Source organism: Myotis daubentonii, chromosome 10 (genome assembly GCF_963259705.1).
Source record: "Myotis daubentonii chromosome 10, mMyoDau2.1, whole genome shotgun sequence".
NCBI lineage: Eukaryota > Metazoa > Chordata > Mammalia > Chiroptera > Vespertilionidae > Myotis > Myotis daubentonii.
The window spans coordinates 74,982,059-74,997,779 of NC_081849.1; the positions used below are offsets into that span (position 1 = coordinate 74,982,059).

At 40.5% G+C, this 15,721-nt stretch overlaps 1 protein-coding gene across 1 annotated transcript; it reads right to left on the minus strand.

Moving 5' to 3' along the window:
• Positions 1-1,991: 1,991 nt before the first annotated feature.
• On the minus strand, positions 1,992-13,872 carry SFRP4 (secreted frizzled related protein 4). Its single transcript, XM_059655723.1, has 6 exons — positions 13,061-13,872; positions 11,326-11,406; positions 11,164-11,229; positions 8,851-9,049; positions 4,957-5,020; positions 1,992-2,894 (listed from the first exon to the last, which is right to left on the minus strand). Exons 1-6 carry the CDS (start codon positions 13,503-13,505, stop codon positions 2,709-2,711), a joined length of 1,041 nt encoding a protein of 346 aa, XP_059511706.1. The 5' UTR covers positions 13,506-13,872; the 3' UTR covers positions 1,992-2,708.
• Positions 13,873-15,721: the final 1,849 nt, after the last annotated feature.

Sequence of the window (15,721 nt, forward strand, 5' to 3'; positions counted from 1 at the left end):
ATGAAGAGAGGAGCTTCACCATAGATGACATCCAGTTCCCAGCTAAGTTTATAAAAACTACGGGAAGGAGGAAACAATCTCAGTGAGGAGTTGGAAAGTCAGCGCTTTGATACATCTATGGTCCAAGCATGCTGGAGGAAATGTAATAATATGATCTGGAACTTTCCCTGTGGTCATACTCCTCAGCCTGGCAATGCTACCTAAATGAACATCTCCAAAAACTACTTAAGGATGGGCACAGATACTAGCTATCAAGATGTGTGTCTATTCAGTATGTTCTGTTAAGAAACTAGCTAGTCCCCAATAACATAAGGACTTGTTGAGTGATACATACCATGGAATATACCACAGTCATTGTAAAGGAGGTGGCATCAGCTTAATGACATAAGAACTATGAGTGAAGAAGGCAGGTTATGAAACAGTATGCATTATAGGCTCCCAGTTTTATTTTTTTTCCAAATCATAATATGCATAGGAAACACCTGGAAAATTATATACCAAAATACTAATAGTACCTCTGAATAGTGGTGAATGGGATTATGTAGGATTTTAATTCAATTACTTTTATTTTATTTTATGTATTTATTGAATGCTTTATAGAAAACACACATTTACCATATTATTGAAAGACCAACAAAATTATTAAAATAAGTGCCTCCAGTTGTCTTCAGTTACAAAATGTGTTGATAAACCTATAGTAAAATATGTTATTTTTTAAATTAAAGTAACCCAACTCTCATAATTTCCATTTCAGAGCTAGAACCTCAGCTTTCCTCTCCATGTATTTATATTTACCTCCTCTCACATGTATTTAGGTGGGGAAATATTTAGGTGAGAAAAATAAACTTTTGACTCTCACACAAAGGCCAATTCCATATTTGTCATATTGTGAGCTAATGTTCATTTTCAACTTTTTCAAAATAATAAACAAATGGCAGCCTTGTTAACCTTTTATCGATTAATCAAACTGATAAATGTGCCTGGTTAAATTTTTGTGTGATAATCAATACATCATTTAAATATTCAAAGTAAGCAGTATTTAAATTTGTAAAGTCATCTCCAAACTCTTTACTTTCTTTTGCACTTAACAAAAAAGAAAAGAAAAAAAAAAAGGTCTTACATAAGCATTTTATCTCCTCCCCCATGGAGTTTCATTTCTAAGTCCCCTTCCCCAAAGAATTCCTACTATGCTAAGAAGGTGAACTAGGCTAGCAATGCCTTTTAATGGCTTTTCCTAGGTTTCTTTAGTTTGAATGCTATGCTAAACACCAACCTGGCTTCCTTAAGGGCCAATGAGATTTGGCTTTTGTACAGCAAAAACACTACCCTTTTGTGGGTCAATCTATTGGATTCCTTTAATTCTGTTGCCCTGGGGTAGCAGTGCAGGCAAAGTCAAGCTTTCAGGGGAAGATGAGTGCCTGTCCTATTCTTCCACTCTCCCCTGGCTTACCCACACACCTCACTTCTGTGTCCCCATGGCTATAGGTATGAAATAAAACAATTTGTTTAATTATATTGTGTGAATGCAACATGTACCTTATCCCTTTTCTGAAAACCAGGGACCATGGTACATCCTTTAGAGGAGATTTAACTCTTAAGCTTTCAGGTTGTTCTTTTACGTTCCTGAGTAGTGGATGGACAAGTGACCTTGTCCAGGTGCACAATTGGTGTGTGGCAGCAGTCTCATAGCAGGCTGGCAACCCGAGGTTTTGGATCCTGGCCCTCCCACCTCAGGCCCAAGGCCATTGTAAACACCTGCAACCAGCAGAGAGAGTTGGCCTCAGGAAACCTAGGGTGTCCTGGGGAGTGAGACAAGTACCACACCCACAGGTAAGATGTTTGGGGTTGACTAGCTGGTACCTTAGTCATAATAGCTGAAAGAAACTCTGTTTCTGGTGACACTTAAAGGGTACTGATGAGAAGCATGAATGTAAAATCAGAGCCCCCCGCCCCCCCCATGGCATGGTAACCAGAAAACAAGGACCCAGAGGTTGTTTGCCTGCCTTTCCTTTTTATTTATTCATCATCATCATTATTATTTTATTTTCTAGAGTTTATAGCTAAACACAGAGCAGAAAGGCTTCTTTGTAAAAAAAAAAAAAAAAGGAAACAATACACACACAAAAATACTCATTACAATGCTCCATATCCTACTTTTCTAGATTGTTTAAAAATCCCGTCATTACAAAAATTCTTCCACAAACAATAAACATAAAGATCTTTTAAATATCCATTCCTCTTGCTTTTACTTTCAATCACATTTTTTTAAATTGCTAAGATTCTAACAACAGAAGTCAAACCGAAATAAAACATATTGTAAAAGAAAATAGATGCTTTTTTTTTTTTTTTTTTTTGCAATGTGGCATTTATTTTACAATGCACACAGTAGATCAAATTGAAAGAACAAAAGTGTATTTCCCTACCTGGACTTCTCATAGAATATGCACACAGTTTATTCTGAACACAACATGTGTTTTATTTTTTGACCAGCTTTCACATACCTTCCATACCAATGGGCATACCTACCACTACGCTTGTAGTGGTGTGAAAAGAAAAACTGAAGCATATCATTAAGAAAAATGCTGCAAGATGTGTCTATGAAGAGTATCTTCGTTGTTAAGACAAGGGGTGTGTGGCCTTCCACAGGCTGTCTGGGCAACACCTGGCCTCATCCTGAGAGGAAGTCTCCGTTTTGGAAAGCAGTCAGCTCACACTCTTCTCGAGTTTGTCCTCTTTGGGGCACTCCTCGCTTTAATGTTCTTCTTGGGGCTGGCTGGCTTGGGCGCAGGGGCCTTTCCCTTTGGTTTCGGGGGATTACTACGACTGGTGCGCCCGGCTGTTCGCTTTTTGTCCTGGATGGTTCTCTGTTGTTCCTGCAGCCTCTCTTCCCACTGCTGGGAGGCAATTGGTAAACATGACTGTCAAGTACATCTCACCCCTTTATGCTACTCCACTAATATCAGAACTAATGACATTTCCCCCCACCGTTGTTACATACTAATCATGACAATAGTTGTAATAGCTACTCTCCATTGTTGAGCACTTATCATGTATCAGAGACTCATGATGCGGCTTGGACATGCATTCATGTCATTGAAACTCACAACAGCCCTTCTGGGTGGACACCATTGTCATGACCAGGACCCAGCACACCAAGGTTATTTGCAGAAGGCCACACAGCTGATAGATGTCAGAGCCAGGATTCAAGTTCACCGGACTGACTCCAGAGCCCAAGGCCCTCTAATGCAACATTCCTACACAGCAAAGCTTTCTAAAAACGGCAGACCTGGCTAAAAGCAGAAATTTATCCAGCCCAACCAGAAATCAGGGGCCTCTCACCACACTTATGGATTCACTTAATTCTCTTATATCCAATAGAAGACAGAAGTACCACCTACAGCTAGTAATCCACTCCGGTGTTAGCTAGCCAGAGCTGATGGGAAATGTGTCATTCTGAACAGTCAATTTTCCTTGATAGAAAAGGACTTACTATTTTTAACAAAAATACTATTTATTTAAACAGCTGCATAAAGAAAAAAAATGAAAAAGTGAGTCCACTTAAATAGACGTTGCTTTTTATTATAACACACATGTCGCAACTTTTTAGAATATATTTCATTCAGCAAAGAGTTTGAGCACCACCGTAGGGCAGGCATTCTCCTAAGCACAAGAACTGCAATGAAATGAACAACCTACTAAGGTGTTCTAAAATAGTAAACTCTTCACTGTATGTTGCTACTGTGTGGTGATATTTTCAAATTCTTACTGAAGTGTAAAGTTTGTTACAAAAGTAAATGGTCCAAACAGCTGATTCTTGAAAGCTTTTTTCCCCTTCAGGTCCTCATGGTAGACTTACCTTCTACATTGATGCATCTAATCTACTGCAGTCTTGGGAACCAGATAACTAATTCTTCCAGAATTTTCTGTCCAGTAACACTAAGGTGTACTCCTGAGCAACTGATGAGATTTTAGCTCAGATATAACAGTAGTGTTTTGTTCTTTTAGTCAAAAATACACTGAGTAGGGGAGGCTATGTTACATAAGTTAGTATTAATATAACTTTCCCCTTAACCAAGTGTTTTATTAATGCAAACAAGGAAATCATAAACAGTTGCAATACCTTTGTGAACCTTAAAACACAATTTCTCCTGACTACATCTAAACATATTTCAGAAGAAGAGATAGTTTAAAAATTTCAAACCATAGACCTTATTTCTTTTTTAAAAATATATATTTGTATTGATTTCAGAGAGGCAAGGAGAGATAGAAACATCAATGATAAAAGAGAATAATTGATCTGTTGCCTCCTGCACCACCCCTATTGGTGATTGAACCCATAACCCAACCCAGGCATGTGCCCTGACTAGGAATTGAACTGTGACCTCCTGGTTCATAGGTCGATCATTAGCCCGTGAGCCACACTGGCCTGGCCCAAAGATCTTATTTATTTAGTTCTAGTATGACTTCACACGTTTGGGCAAAAAATCACTCTAACTCTTCTAATTGAATTACCAATATTTCTACGACATTACCACTAAAATCACGAATAGTACAAAATACAAAATAATTACTTTAAGTACAGGGAAAAAGATTACGCTTTGTACTGTGATAGGATGAGTTTTAGAACTAGGTATTCACACCTCTACATGTATATGTCTGTTTTAATCCCTCTAGATATAAATTCTGCTCAAGTACCTGACTGTTTGCTAAAGCAATTACATGTAATACAATAAAGAAACCAAAAAGATTAATTTAATCTGGAAATAACCAGTAGGTCAGTATTAGATGCAGCCAAATTGTCTCTGAAGTTGAAAAGAGATTTATGATAAAAATTCCAAGTGAGAATAGCTATACTCATAGCTACCTATCCAAAAGAATGGGAAGAATCCCCAAATTCTACAGATTTTCTTTACATACACTTAAATCCATATTCCTAATATTGTTAATTATACTTACTATGGATCTTTTACTAAGCTGGTCTCTCCATTTTTCAACTAAACAATTTTCAAGAAGCATCATCCTGAAAAAGAGTAATTTATCTTAATAAGCATTTTCGGTTTATGAAAGTAAAAAGTTTAAAAATACAAAAAATTTAAAAAAATGTTCTTCAATAACCTCACAATCCACCATTTATATTTTGTTGATATATCTTTTCATTCTTCCTTGTACATATACATATATATGTGTATATATACATATATGTATATTTTAGAGCACACTGTATATTTATATCATATAGTACATTTAATCATTATATTATACTAGAGGCCTGGTGCATACATTTGTGCACCAGTGGGGTCTTTTGGCCTGGCCTATGGGATCAAGCCGAAACCGACTCTCTGACATCCCCGAGGGGTCCCGGATTGCCAGAGGGCACAGTCCAGGTCTAGGGATCCCACCAGTGCACGATGGGGCCGGGGAGGGATGTGGGAAGGAGGGACTGCGGGAGGGCTCCAGTGCGTGTCTGGCCCATCTCGCTCAGTCCCGATCAGCCGGATCCCAGCAGCAAGCTAACCTACCAGTAGGAGTGTCTGTCCCCTGGTGGTCAGTGCATGTCATAGCAAGCAGTTGAGTGGCTTTAGCATATCATTAGCATATTATGCTTTGATTGGTTGAACGGCCGACCGGCTGACTGGACACTTAGCATATTAGGCTTTTATTATATAGGATAGGGTGGGGCAAAAATAGGTTTACAGTTGTATTTATTATTGTATAATTAATTATTATTATTGTATAATTAATTATTAATTATTGTATTGTTTTCCATATGAACAACTGTAAACTTACTTTTGCCCCACCCTGTATGCATTTTATGATATAATTAGAATTCAAAAATATAATTTTAGTAACCTAATAATATTACTATGAGTATCTATAATATATTCTATTTCTCTCTCTCTATATATATATATGTATATATATATATTTTTTATTTGGATTGAAGAATTAAGGAGATAATTTCTTAAATGTTTTATTTTCTCTTTGTATTTTTTCTGGGTCTTGTCTCTACAGATTTAGGTACAGACATATCTATGTTTCAGGCTTAATGTTGAAATATTATATGAACTCTTTAGAGAGTAAGGTTACTATTTCATTGTCACACCTGTTGTATTTTCTCAATTTTTATTTGCCTTTTTATTTGTGATTTTTATGTACATGCTAGAATGTGGTCAAATATGTGTACTGACATTTTTCCTTGTAATTTTTTTACATTACTATGATGTTTACAAAATATTTTGTCATTCAGATAGCATACATTTATTTACTTAATTTTATCCTTTTTAAGTTTTTAAAATACACTGCTGGTGGGAATGCAGACTGGTGTAGCCACTATGGAAAACAGTATGGAGTTTCCTCAAAAAGATAAAAATGGAACTGTCATTTGACCCAGTGATCCCACTTCTAGGAATATATCCTAAGAATCCTGAAACACTAATCAGAAATAATGTATGCATCCCTATGTTCATAGCAGCGCTATTTACAATAGCTAAGATATGTAAACAACCCAAGTGTCCATCAGTAGATGAGTGGATAAAAAGGGTGGGTACATTTACACAATGGAATACTATGCAGCTCTAAAAAAGAAGGATCTCTTACCCTTTGGGACAGCATGGAGGAACCTGGAGAGTATTATGCTAAGGGAAATAAGCCAGTTAAGAGAAAGACAAGTATCACATGATCTCACTTATATGTGGAACCTAATGAACAAAATAAACTGATGGACAAAACAGATCTAGAGACATGGAGCATGGAACAGACTGATGAATCTCAGAGGGAAGGGGTGGGGGTGAGGAAAGAGATTAACCAAAGAACCTACATGCATATATGCATAACTCATAGCCACAGGCAACAGTGCTGTGAAGGCCTGGTGAGGGAGTGGAAGAGGGGTGGAGGGAGTCAATGGGGAGATGAAGGGACATCTGTAATATTCAACAATAAGGGTAATGTTAAAAATGTATCTCTTTAATCCATTTGAAATATACTTTAGAGTATGAAGTGAAAATATGTACTATTTTTCCAAATAAAAATAATTGCAGCTTTCACTAAATATTTTTATTTCCTATTGACTTGCCATATTTCTTACATAATAATGCTTCTTTTATGCATTAGAATCTGTTTCTTCTGCTTTATTTATCTTTATGTCTACTCTTTTACCACATGATTTTAACAAGTGTAGCCTTCTACCAATTTGAATGTCTCATTAAGAAAACTTCTGCTCCTCCCTCTTATTTTCAAAATAACATGCCCTTATTAGTTCACCCTGCCAAATGATCATTAGCATTATTTATGAACACATAAATTCCAATTGTCACAAAATTTTTACTGGGATTTTGATCAGAATTGCATTAAATTTACAAACTAACTTGGGAAAGATGACATGAAAACTCTTATCTAATTAATTAATAACCCATTCGTATATCTAAATGGAATTTAATGACTAGCAACATGGCACATCCCCAGAGCTGCACCGAATACTGTAGCAGATACAAACACCATGTAAGAGGTAAGCCTAGACGTATTCATTCGGCATTCACTCATTCAGCTTCTTTAGAGAGGCAAGATATAAGTAGAGCAGCTTTAAGAAAAGCTTCTTTAGAGAGGCACGATACTAGTGTAAGTAGAACAGCTTTTTGAGGAGGGTGCCCAAGTGCTGGTAGAGTACAGAACAAGAAAGTTTCAAGTGAGGTCAAATTCAAAAGATTTTTTTAAAGAAGTAGAGTCTTGAGCTGTATCTAGAAGAAGTAAACAGATAAGCATTAATGACAGAGAATCAAGGGGAACACTTGTTATATAAAAATGAATAATTTTGCTGGAGAAGTATATTGCAGCAAGTTTGGGGCTCATCCTGGAACCTGTGCTGAAGTGTTTGATTTTTATGTTATAAGGAATATACAATTACATAAAACGTTGCTAAGGAAAGAGATTTGGGGAACACACTTCTAGCTGGAGATATGAGTGAGTGAGTGAGTGAATGTGTGTGTGTGTGTGTATGCGTGTGTGTAATACTATACCAAAAATTGTAAACTAAGTGCATATAAGGGAAAAGTGTGGAACTGTAGTCTCAAATGGCCATCTTTACTTGACCTGTAAGTTATTAAAGAAACTTTAAAACATTCAGTTTTTGCCACAGTAAGATTGATTTGAATGACTTGAAATGAATTGTTTTTTTAAAGCATTTTATTTTTTTAAAATGTATTTTTATTGATTTCAAAGAGAAAGGGAGAGGAAGAGAAAGATAGAAATGTCTATGATAAGAGAGAATCATTAATAGGCTGCCTCCTGCATGCCCCTAGTAGGGATCAAGCCTGCAACTTGGGCATGTGCTCAGACCAGGAATCAAACCCTGACCTCCTGGTTCATAGGTCAATGCTCAACCACTGAACCACACCAGCTAAGCTGAAATGAATTGGTTTTACCCAAAGTAATTTATCTGCCTTTCCATTTTTGAAATCATTTAATGAATTCCATTGATTTTTAAAGAGCCTATTCAAATACTTATATTTTTATTTTTCCTTAATTCTGTGAAGAATTACTTTATCTATTATAATAAAAGTGGAATATGCTAATTAGACCAGATGTCCTTCCAGACGTCCTTCTGGATGAAGCCAGGGCTGCAAGGGAAGCCCAGGTCCCGGGTGCCAGAGGGAAGCTGGTGCCAGCAGCTGGGGGAAGGAAGACCTACTCTTGCACAAATTTCGTGCACCGGGCCTCTAGTAGTTACATAATATCCCAAGGAAGATTCTATTAAAATTGCTTTTTTAAAAGACTGGTACCTTTTTTTTTTACCTACTAAATGAGACTCATGTTTTCTTAAGCCATATGCAGTTTCTTCTGCCCCTCTGTGCCTACCGTGAGCGCCACTCATAACACATGATGAGAACATCTTGATGGGGCAGGATGTGAGGACACTGGCAGGAAGAATTCGTAATGAGGGGGACTTGAGTTCGAGGGATGGGTGATGAGGACTTGAAGATCTCTTTCACATCCACCACTGTCGTTACTTCATTACAGCCACTCCTCTGGACAGCTTTTATTTTGGCATGAATGACTGCAATTTAAAAATTGATATAAGTGTTGTTGAAGCCTTTGGAGAAAAATAGGATGCTGTATTCATGCCAACTCCCAAGCCTCTCTTAAAGAATCACTCCTGTAATTATGGTCATGTCCAAGTTGCCCAAATGCAGACAAAAAGCCCACAATCACATGCTAAATATAAGGTCTCCCATATTGTCAACATTGTCTTAAAAGTTCATGCTCAAGATGTAAAAGTAAATTGACAAGCAGGCTTAGTTTGGGTTCTGCCTTTGGGTCAGTGACTGCTCTTTGGGATATAGATAGGGTTTGATCAGAGAATTCTGTAGATCCTTCTCAGCCCTGCAGTTCTATAGTTATAAAATTAGGCGTGTGGTTTTTGTTTGTTTGTTTTTGTCAAAAACATATCAGGAAATGCAGTCAATAAAAATTTCTTATAAGCAAATATTTGTTTATACTCTGCCTTGTGATGATCTGAAGTGAGACTCATACTCTCCGAATCAGAAGCCACCTTAAAGTTTGTATGGTTCAATTACCCATCTGAGGCTTGAACTTCCTCTGTTCCAGAGGAACTCATTAGAGTCATAAGATTTTCGACTGGAAGGATTCTCTGAGGATCACCGTTCTCAATCCTTTAACTTCCCACACTATCAAAGCAAGGTCTGAGGTGAGTAGAGGTAGAACTGTTATTACAGATGGTTGTTTATGTTACTGTGCCTGTTCACGCTTTAAATTCTGGCTCTTTCGGTCCCTTGCTATTACTGCCGGCCATGCAATTGTAATCAGCCTACTATGGACCTGCTTTGGAGTCCATCCGAGAAAGCTGGTTTATGAAGAAGCCAAAGGATTGAAATAGAAATGGTTTCATCATCAAAGTAGCAACGAGGCCAAGACACCCAGAGAATAGCATCAGAGCATAACTCAGCTGACAGACTAAGTAGATCATATTAAGATTATATCTAAATAGAACAGGTTTTAAACAACAAAAACATACTTAAAAAGAAAGTGTATATTTTTGGTTAAATTACCCACATTAGCTATATGTGATTCTCAAATCTGACAACCTAAAAAAAAGGTTATTTTTTCAGACTTTAATGTTGCCATTATCTTCTTTCTTTCATGCATGTATATAATATATTCTTATGATATACAATGTCAGTTTGAATATGAAAAACAAACTTAGCAAATAAAATGAACAGTTTTTCCTAAAATAGTTTTTGTTATTTCAGCAGAAATAATTTAAGAAATCCAAAGAAACATAAAGTAGCCCAAATAGATAGTTAAAAATTTTTTTAATTAAAATTACTTTCAAGTGATGATAGTAAAATTAAGTTGACTTAAAACATTCACAATAGTATTATTGACTTATTCTTTGAAGAAAGTGATGTGTGTGTGTTTTCAAATAAGAGAGAAGAGGGCATTTAAGCTATGCCAATAATTACAGCAATAGTCTTGCCATTAACATATTCCTACAACTTCTTTTAAAAAAATATTTTATTGATTTTTTACAGAGAGAAAGGGAAAGGGATAGAGAGTTAGAAACATCGATGAGAGAGAAACATCGATCAGCTGCCTCCTGCACACTCCCTACTGGGGATGTGCCCGCAACCAAGGTACATACCCTTGACCGGAATCGAACCTGGGACCCTTGAGTCCACAGGCTGACGCTCTATCCACTGAACCAAACCAGTTGCACCTATGACTTCTTTAAGGTTTAAATATTCATAGCTACTGATAAGATACATGAGCAGATCTTAATTATTGGGCCTACAGGCTTCAGATAATAAAATCCATGGATCACTCACCCATCCTCCCTGCAGCAATGAAATCTTATGAAAAGAACAAGTGAAGTGTGCTGTCCTGGCTGGGGAGGACTTCTCACCAAGTCAAATAGGATCATGATGTCAAACTTGCAAACTGAGCCACATCCCTGTTTTCATCTGAGTAATTTACTTTGTACTTATTTGATTTACCCAGAAAAGCAAGAAGTTTTATAGTTGTTATTATGCCGTTTGAAACTCATATAGTTAACTAGAAAAATCATTAAACCTCTTCTTTACTTTATGGCCAGCCGACCTGGCTTTGGAATGTGCCAAATCCCAAAGTGAATGTTCTCATTAGATGACTTACCATAACTGTAGTTTTTGCTCAGATATGTTGCCAGAGTTGGCTTCACTTTTTTGCACTTGCACCGGTCTAAAGAAGGCAAGAGAGAGACAAAATGTTGGAAAAGGATTCAGAGAAGTCATTCTGGGAGAGAAAAAAACTGAGTCTTGAGGACAAAGAACTCACCTGGGCTTAGGCGTTTACAGTCGACGTCAAGAGGCCTTTCCTGTACCATCATGTCTGGTGTGATATCTATCCACTTTGCGTCTGAAACACACACAGGGTCACACGGGTATGGTCAGTGATTTTGGTCAGTTTGCCCAGCTGGAGCAAGGAACCATCTAGAGACATAAACTAATGCAGCATCACACACACACACACACACACACACACACACACACACGCACACACGCACACACAAATAACTAAATAGGAAAAATGGCATGCGATTGTGGACTATTTCTTTCACATAGACATCCGTGGGTTTGGGAAAGACTTTCAGGTGAGACTGCCTTATCCAGCACAAAATGCTGTGAACACACATCCATTTAACTTTCTGATACATACAGCCATTCCTTTTCAAACCCATTTCAAAATGTTGATCAGCTTATACTAAACGAAATAGCCAGAGTATTTCCAAATCCCCACCTTACATTTTGCAGTGCAGAAACAGTCCATAGCTGCATAATCCCAAACAAGTACAATCCTCTGTCATTTCTATAATTTAAGTAAGACAAGATAGCTTTTTCTTAAACTGAATTAGAGAGGAGTTTCGGATTTTTTCCCTCCCTTTGTAAGCACTTCACTTTACTTCCCTTCCTTCCTGTTTTGGTCAGTGCTCTGAGGGGTAAGCATAACTTGAGGCACTACACCATTATCTCTTTGAATGTGCGGCCAGCTGGGTCAGGGGTAAGAAGAATGCAAAAATATTCTTAGGTTTCACTTCAACAAGTGGACTTAAACCTGCTCCTTCTTCCTAGGAAAACAGCAAAATGACCAAGACAAAGGAAGGGCGTGGAAAATGAGATCCAGTGAACTAAGATGCCACAAATGTTGGCTCATGGTTAAAGATCATTAGACAAACATCCCAACTTTCCAGGGTGACTAAATTCACAAGTGCACTGCTGTGGGGAGCGAGGCCTGGAAATGCGTTTTCAGGGAGGGATGCTTGGAAATGCTTTTTCGGAAAGACCTTTCCAAGAGCTAACATTCAGTGGAGAATCCTGGTGGGATTGCTTTAAAGATGAAAGGAACTCTAACCGGCTTGGCTCAGTGGATAGAGCCTCGGCCCACCGACTGAAGGGCCCCGGTTTGGTTAGATTCTGGTCAAGGGCACATACCTCGGTTGCAGGTTCGATCCCTGGCCCTGGTCCGGGCGTGGGAGCGCAGGAGGCAAGCAATTGATGTCTCTCTCTCACATCCATGTTTCTCTCTCCCTCTCTCTTCTACTCTCTCTTTCTCTCAAAAAAACAAAACAAAACAAAACAAAACAAAAAAACAATAGAAAAATATCCTCTGGTGAGGATTAACAAAAACAAAAACAAAATATTTTTTTAAAAAATTAAAGGATACTTGTAAGGTGCTTAACGCTGGCTCAGGCCCACCTTAAGACCTCCATTCCTTTTGACTGCTGCAGCTATGACTATCCCGTTATTGCTGTAAATGAAGCCAACCCCAATGGCTCCCTTTGTAAGCAAAATCCGCCCCCCTTAATGGGACAGGGTGTTCTTCCGCTCTGAAATTCCTACCGAGAAATCAGACTCTTCTAGAAGTTAAGTCACCAGCCCTGCCCTGGGAGGTAGGATGGGGGAGGGGCCGACCGACCACCTGCGGGCAGCTGTCGGTGCGGCAGAGGGTTCTCCCGGGGCAGCGACCGCCAAGGGTGTGTCCGCATCCCCCTCCGTCCTTCCCCTGGCCTCACCCTCCGGGAGGTCAGTGACGATGGCCTCGGGCGAGATGCACACGCCGCGGTCGTAGACGGGCAGGTCGTCGCAGGCCAGGCTCTCGGGCCAGCTGTGGTTGTACATCTTCATGAGGGGCTCGCAGTCGTCGCGCGCGCGCTGGCACACCGACTTGCAGGGCTTGATGGGGTCGTGCAGGAACTCCAGGGTGCAGATGGGCGCGTACATGGCGCAGAGGAAGAAGCGCAGCACGGCGCTGCAGTTCGCGTCCACCAGCTCCTCGTACTGCTCGATGGCCAGGACGGCGTTCTCCTGCGTGCTGTGGTGCAGGTGGTTGGGCATCCGCGTGATGTTCCAGGGCATGTGCCGGCACATGGGGATGCGCACCGCCTCGCACGGGGCGCCGCGCACGCCCAGCGCCAGGCGCAGCCACAGGCAGAGCGTGGCCAGGACGGAGAGGAGCATGGCACCGCCGCCCCGCGCCGCGACCCCGACAGGCGGAAAGGCGCTTCTCTGCCCCGACTCCCACCCGATCTTTCTCTCTCCCTTCTCCGAGGAGGAAGTCCTTTAGGGTACAGGACCCCCAAACTCCCTGGGCAGCAACGCGGGGCGCTGGGGCTGGCCGGGGGTGTCCGCCGTCTGGAGCGCAGCGCACGAGCGGCGCCAGACCTCGGCCTCCGGGGCGCGAACCCGCACTGGCAGCTCCAGTCCCGGACGCGGCAGCTCCAAGCGCAGCCAGCCACGGCCATTGCGGGACCCTATTTATCCCGACACGACACCTCCCCTGACGTGGGCTCGGAACGCTCCCTTGGCAGCAGCCGGCGCGGCGCGGGCTCCCCCTCCGCCGCTCCACCCCCAGCCCGCTCTTGGCAGCAGCGGTGACATCATCTCCTCCGGGCCGCAGCCCTGGGTTGGAATCTGACATTCCCCCACCAAAGTCCCTCCTTTTGGGTCTGGCCCGTCCTTTCTCTTCGGACCAAGAAAAAACGCATCTGGCTGTCGTTTTGGACACCGGATCCCAAAGGGTGCAAGAGAGGATTTCAAGAGAAAAACAGATCCTCTTCTGAGTCAAAGCTGAACTTTGCGCCTTTACTATAAGGCTTATAGGTTCCCCACGTACACAGTTGGAGGGAAATAGGGACTTCCGCGGCCCTTTAATTCGGAAAAAACCCTGCTTCCTCCAGTAGGGGGTGAGAGAAGCGCTGAGTAGTGAGATTGTGTGTGGGATGGGAGAGTGCAGTAGTAATTGTCGGCAGAGGATGTAAACAAACTACCCCCCCCCTCCGCCCCACGTTGTATGTAGTTTGTTTTGTTGTTATTGTAGTGGCTAATTGACATTAGTTTGGGCTCAAGTTTTTCCAGAATGGCGTTTGGTCTCTACCAGCTCCAGTAACAGAACTGCCTAAAGGTTCAATAGCATCTTCTAGTTTGAGAAATGTCTTCCATCTACCAACTTTTCCCTTTCTTCTTCTAACTCCCTATTCCTCTTTCCAACATGAATGAAACCCAGGAAGAGCTTCATTAAGCTCTTAAAACAAGGAAGATTATGGACACCACAGTCTGAAAGATCCCCCCCCCCACCCCATCCCCCCGACTGCATGCTAAGTCATTCTAACCCAGCAACCTAAAATCTTGATTTTTGATGTGCTTGGAGCCTGTTGTTTAAGTTGAGTAAGAAGCTATGTACTATGGAAAGCAAGTATGTATGTTTTGTTTTCCCTTTTATTTTTAAGAAGAGGTAGTAAAACAAACTGCTGGCTCAGCTATCCACAGGAAAGGATGGCGTTTTGTTGTTGCATAGATCTTCAGGCAGTAAGTTTGCTGGTATATGTTATTTTTTTAGGGCATTAGAATATGCAAACATGTTCTCTGAATGTTAATGTTTAAAGACATAGTTTCATTGGAAATCTGAACTTAAGGCAGACAGGTTCTTCTCTCCAAAACTTAGAACCACCAAATTCGTTTGGTTTTGACTCTGATCAGGACTGAGGACTAAAATACCCAAGGAACAGAAAGCACAACCGACATTTATTGAACACTTACAACGGGCTAGGCAAGGTGCCAGGTGCTTTAAATGCATCATCATATTGGGGGTGGGGTGGGTACATGAATTAAACACATACGTTTGAAGGATAAATGAGACAAATGCATTTGAGGATTTACCTCAGGAGTTGGGTTCCATTTAGGCGCAGTAGTTCTCAACCTTCCTAATGCCACGATCCTTTAATGCAGTTCCTCATGTTGTGGTGACCCCCAACCATAAAATTATTTTCGTTGCTACTCCATAACTGTAATTTTGCTACTGTTATGAATCGTAATGTAAATATCTGATATGCAGGATGTATTTTTCAGGGGTCACGACCCACAGGTTGAGAACCTCGGAATTTAGGGGAAGCTCCGGGCATCCAAATACAGCCAGGCCCGTCCAGACAGGTATTTCAGTTTTCTCTAGGACAGATCTCAAACTTCAGAAATGCTAAGCCAGGCTAGCAACATAGCAAGCAAAGAGAGAGCCCCATGAGATCTCAAGGTATTTCCAGCAGTAAAATCCAATGAGGCTGAACCCCTGACTTAGTGAAAAGGATTTTCAACCTGAGTTCTTCCGAGGGAAGAAAATACAGTTTTGAGAAAAAGCTGACCTGCCCTCTTCCCCATGAGTTGGTTGAGGAGGAAAACTTGAA

Bases quoted from the DNA above. Each gene is read 5' to 3' on its own strand.
- SFRP4 (XM_059655723.1), bottom strand. From the start codon at position 13,505: ATGCTCCTCTCCGTCCTGGCCACGCTCTGCCTGTGGCTGCGCCTGGCG. The intron at 11,230-11,325 runs GTGAGTTCTTTG...TGCCTTCTTTAG, and splicing joins CTGTAAACGCCTAAGCCCAG to ACCGGTGCAAGTGCAAAAAA. The intron at 2,895-4,956 runs GTAAGTATAATT...ATTGCCTCCCAG, and splicing joins AGCTTAGTAAAAGATCCATA to CAGTGGGAAGAGAGGCTGCA.